The 5,182-nt window shown below is 37.2% G+C and overlaps 1 protein-coding gene across 1 annotated transcript; it reads left to right on the top strand.

Moving 5' to 3' along the window:
* Positions 1 to 235: 235 nt before the first annotated feature.
* Positions 236 to 2,291, top strand: LOC311093787 (uncharacterized protein; the record flags this gene model as incomplete). Its single annotated transcript, XM_084131380.1, has 4 exons — positions 236 to 505; positions 594 to 780; positions 1,534 to 1,662; positions 1,752 to 2,291. The coding sequence occupies 4 exons, from the start codon at positions 236 to 238 to the stop codon at positions 1,910 to 1,912; spliced, it is 747 nt and encodes a 248-aa protein (XP_083987506.1). The 3' UTR covers positions 1,913 to 2,291.
* Positions 2,292 to 5,182: the final 2,891 nt, after the last annotated feature.

The raw sequence follows: 5,182 nt of genomic DNA, 5'->3' as shown, positions 1-5,182 counted from the left end.
AACAGAGTAAAACAAGGTAAAATTTACATGAAAGTGACTCACGATTTCTTTGAATAAACTTCAGAAATCACCTTTATTGCTTTTTTCATAGCTCATTGTGCCATCTATCATGGTTTTGCAGTTTTGTTGCTACTGAGTTGCCTTAACTGTGACATTTCAATTTTGTAATTTTTTTTGTTTTTTATATAGTATGAACTGTATATAGTATTCTTTATGCAGTGTTGAAGCTCTTAAAATGCTTTATTCATCAGGACAAGGATTGTCTGCTGAGGTGATGTCTGGTGGACCAACTGTAAGACGGGAGTCAGAGTTTACTCTGGAGACTGTCTTGAGTGAGGATGAATGCAAGGAAGCTATTGCATTTATGAACCATTCTGCTGATGAGGATGCAGTCAAGAAGAAGATGAAACTGACATTTGACTATCGCCGCAACATGGTTCTTGACCCTATGCAGTCAAGCGATATATTGACAGTCTTTCCACGTTTCAAAGACGTTAAAGGTTTGGTAAGTAAAGTCTTTATAATCAAATCAATCTGTTGTCTAAAAATAAGTTTCTTCAGGGTTTATATCTAATAATGATTCCCTTTCTTAGATTGAGCAAGACTTTGTTCTGCTGTTTGGAGAAGGAGTGTCAGGCAAGCTACTGGAGAAGTGGAAGACTGCGTTCAAGAAAAAGGTGATTCAGCAGTGCAAAAAGCTTCCAACCACCAGTGATGTTGGAGAACTGCTGCTAGCAGCTGAATTTCCTTCTGATGACTCCGAAGAGGGTGTTAATTTTGGTAAGATGTTTAAGATTAATTTAATACTTAAGTAATTTTAGTAATATTCGTTTAACACACTGCCTCGCCAAAAAAAAAAAAAGTCACTGTTTGGATTTAAATAGGCAAATGCTTAAAGAGTATATGACTGGATCATCATTGCAGTGATTATGTTTATATCATGTTATATGTTTGGGAACAGTTCTTTTAATCCTAATTGATGGAGTGTGAAGGTTTTCTGAGAGGTGCAGACATTTATGGTCAAGATCTTGTATTGACAATGCAAGAGTTAAACACTCTGTAAAGTCTCCTCCAGCACATCCCATAACTTTCAATTCATTTAAGGTCTGGATTCAGAGATGCCAATTCATATGTGGAAATTATTCTTAATGCGCCTCCCAACTATTCTTTCACAGTTTGAGCCTGATGAATCTTCATTGCCAATCCTGGAATATGACCATGCTGTGTCTTCCTACATATTTGTTTAAGAAATGAAAAGCTTCACACTCCATCAATTAGGATTAAAAGAACTGTTCCCAAACATATAACACGATAGAAACATAATAATCACTGCAATGATGATGAACTCCTTTAAGCATTTGCCTATTTAAATCCAAACAGCGACTTTTTTTTTTTTTTTTGGCCATGCAGTGTATTTTAAGGAACATAAGGGTGATGTATTTAGTCCCTATAAATGTTTTTAATTTTTATTCTTTAGTATCAGTTTTCATTATTGATGAAGTTTTGCTAACATAATTAATATTGTCTAAACAGTTTGGGACACTGACCTCTCTTCTATACTACTGCTGTTGCATCTGATCCCACATTCTGCCCAAGGCCGGAAGAGACCAGGAAAGGTGTCTGCTTCTCAAGCAGAGAAACATCTTGTTGTCTTCAAGAAGATTGTTTTTTTTTTTGTTTTTTTATCATAGTTTTCTTTTATTTAACATAGAAGAGTGATGGTTCTCTTCAATTTGCTTGGTGTTCTCAGAGTGGAACAAACATTGAGGAGCATCTTCGAAACATCACTGCTAGTGCTCAGCACTATCTCCTGGCTGTGGGACCTCAGAAGAAATCAGTTCACCAGTACTTCATCATTCTCGATCAGCATGCCATTCCTCAGCAAGTCAACCTCTTCTCTTGGTGCCTTTGACGAACTGTTTAAGGCACACTTTGTTTTTGGTACCTCTTACAGCACTATGCTACACAACATGTACACTTTCATTCTGACCACTGTGTACAATATAGATGTTGGCAAAGTGAAAGAGAGTCCTCGTGTTGCTGAGGTCAGAGCAAGGCTGCTTAGTTAGGTCCCTTACGTTTTTCTGCCCCCATGAAGTGTTTTGTTTGTCAAGTTGATTTAAATAGTTCTAAAATGCTTCTTAGGCACTTCAGATTAGTTCATGGTTTTGTTCCTGGAAAGAATATTCGCCTTAAATGCATAGAAGCAGGTTGTGGTTCTGTGTTTGGTACTTTTTCAGGTTTTAGGAAACATCTGCACGCAAAACATGCTGAGCAAACTGACAGTGAGCAGAATTGTCTTTTGGCCCAGGAAAGATGGTAGAACTCTGTGAACTTAAATGTGGCCAAGAGATTGCTTCCAAACTAGGGGCCCTATTTTAACGATCTGAAACGCAAGTGTCAAAGCGCAAAGCGCAAGTAACTTTGTGGGCGGGTCTTGGCGCTGTTGCTATTTTCCCGGCGGGATAAATGACTCTTGCGCCAGGCGCAAATCTAAAATGGGTTGGTCTGAAGTAGCTTCATTATTCATAGGTGTGGTTTGGGCGTAACGTGAAATAAACCAATCAGAGCGTCATCTCACATTCCCTTTAAGAGCAGACGCGCTTTGTTCTAAAGCGGATTCCTATTATAACGGCGGATTTGCCAGACGCGCGCCAGGAGCGGTTCACAGCCAAGGAGAGCAACGCTCTCGTCAGGGACGTTGGGGATGGAGAAACCCACCCAAATTAACTTCGGTTAAAAAGGTGTATGATAATTTGGGTAAATGTGTAAGCTAGATGTATGCTTTTATAATAAATTGTCTATCTATCTATCTATCTATCTATCTATCTATCTATCTATCTATCTATCTATCATAATAATGTATGATTTGCAAAAATGAAAACTGCTGCTTCTGTGTAGATGAGAGAATCAAAGTGTATGCGTGTTGTGCACACGCTACATTGATTATGGCCAAGCATGGGCCCTTAAAATAGCATATGAATAACATGCGCAACGCGCCACTGACTTTAAACTATTTTTTCCTGGTTAGTGGCGCAATTGTTTTCTAAACCTGCAAAATAGCATGAAGGAACGTTTGCGCCGGAACACGCCTCCTTTTTTGCGCTGAACCGCCCAGGGAGCGCAAGTTCATTCCCTAGTTTAGCGACGTGCTTCTGTGGAGGGAAAAGCGCGCTTTGCGCGGGTGCAAAATAGGAATGATACATGCGTCAGTGTACAAAGTCAATTGCGCTGGGTGCAAGATAGGGCCCTAGGAGTGGTAATGTCAGAAGTTGTCTTTTCTGTAAAGTGGATCAAACACCACGGCACAGAGTATCGCCCTGACTTTATTATCTGTACAGAAGTAGCATGTGAGATGCCAGTGTTTTGTAAGATCAAGATTATTGCTGTAAAAGATGAAAATGTGCTGTTGTATGGAACACTGATGGAAACTATATGTTTTGATGACCATTACCATGCATTTACAGTCAGACTGCATCCAGACAGAGTTTTTAAGGTAGTGAATGTTAATGAGCTGTGTTCTTTCAAACCATTTGATCTTCAGATGAAATATGGTACAACAGATTCTGCACTGCATGTAGTGCCGTATTGCCATTTAATGCAGATGTGATGTGTTTTTGTTCATGTACGAGTGTGTCCTGAGCCTGAATGTTGTTTTAATAAATGTTTTAAATTTGACATTGTTGAAGTTGTTTTCTTTGTTTTGAAAACTTGTTTTAAGAGTCAATTTGACATCGTAGAAGAGTAATTGTTTTACTATACTTGCACACAAAGAGAAATACTGACACTTATTAACCGGTTGCACCACAAATGGGTTTTAAGAATTTTACTCTTGAGTGAGAATTTTTCACTATAAAAAATTTAAATAAACTCTACATTAGTGAAATATTAACACCAATAAACTCTACATTAGTGAAATATTAACACCAATAAGAGTTAATTTCCCCCTAGTGTTAAACTGTGGTAACACCAAACAGAGTTAATTTTCCCCAGTGTTAAACTGTGGTAACACTATTCAGTGTAGAGCAGTGTTGAATTTTTACTCAAAATAGAGTTAATTTTACTCTGAAAATTGAACACTATGACTAGAGTCAATTTATCACCAATTCTGAGTGGGACCAAATACACTCGGACCAAGTGTTAAATTTAAATTTTAATTTAACTCTTAAATTTACTGTGTACAGTATTTGTTAATCTCTTGAATAATTGTATATTCCTGCTGTCTCCTTACTTTGGCAAGTATTTTACTGTAATTAATAGAAATTTCACATATTTTAAATTTGAGAAACTCCCAACTGGCTTTATGAGAACTGAAGTTACCATTTTTAATTTATAAAATTAAATATTTTACTTTATCACAGAATCTCTTATTATTAAGTAAATCAAAATTGAATTTACAATATCCCTTATTTCTTGAAGTGTTGCAGTTCGGTTTAACTAATAGAGAAATGACACAGTGGTCTGTCAAAGGCGCTGCTGAAATAGGGCAGTCTTTAACAAATAAAGACAAGTTATCTGAAATAGGCCAATAATCAATTCTTGACATGCTGGAAGCATTAGGTCTTAACCAAGAGAACTGTCTAAGATTAGGATGGAGATATCTCCACACATCTATCAATTTAAGATTAGTGCAAAAGTGGGAAATTAAAGGGTTTGGCCGTGAAGTATTGCTTTTGGGTGGATGTCTATCGTGCGTCTCATCTGGTACCACATTAAAGTCCCCACCTATGACAATATTATCTGTTGGGTATAAGCTCTTTAAGATACCTCATGTAGTAGATTTTTATTCAGTTTAGAATTATTGTGGCCATATACATTAATTAAAATGAAAAAAATATTTTCAATGTTTAAAACTACTGCTAGCCAATGTCCAATGAGATCAGATCTAGAAGACATTATTTTCCCTGGACAATTATTAAATAAAATTGCTCCTGCCGAGTGGGAGGATCCATGGCTAAATAAAATTGTATCTCCCCACTGACTGGACCAAAAGGCAGCATCAGTTACAACAGAATTCGTTTCTTGTAGAAAAATACAGTGAGATCCACTACCTTTACAATAAAAGAACATAGCCTTTCTTTTGACCTTGTTTTGAATGCCCCTAACATTTAACCCTCTGAGGTCTGGGCTGTTTTCTGGGCCCTGGAGGTGTTCTGACATGCTCTGACATTTCTGGTTATTT

This window comes from Abramis brama, assembly GCF_963993115.1.
Source record: "Abramis brama genome assembly, chromosome: 12".
Lineage (NCBI taxonomy): Eukaryota > Metazoa > Chordata > Actinopteri > Cypriniformes > Leuciscidae > Abramis > Abramis brama.
The sequence above is the reverse complement of the archived record's forward strand: the minus strand, read 5'-3'. Positions and strand labels throughout refer to the sequence as shown.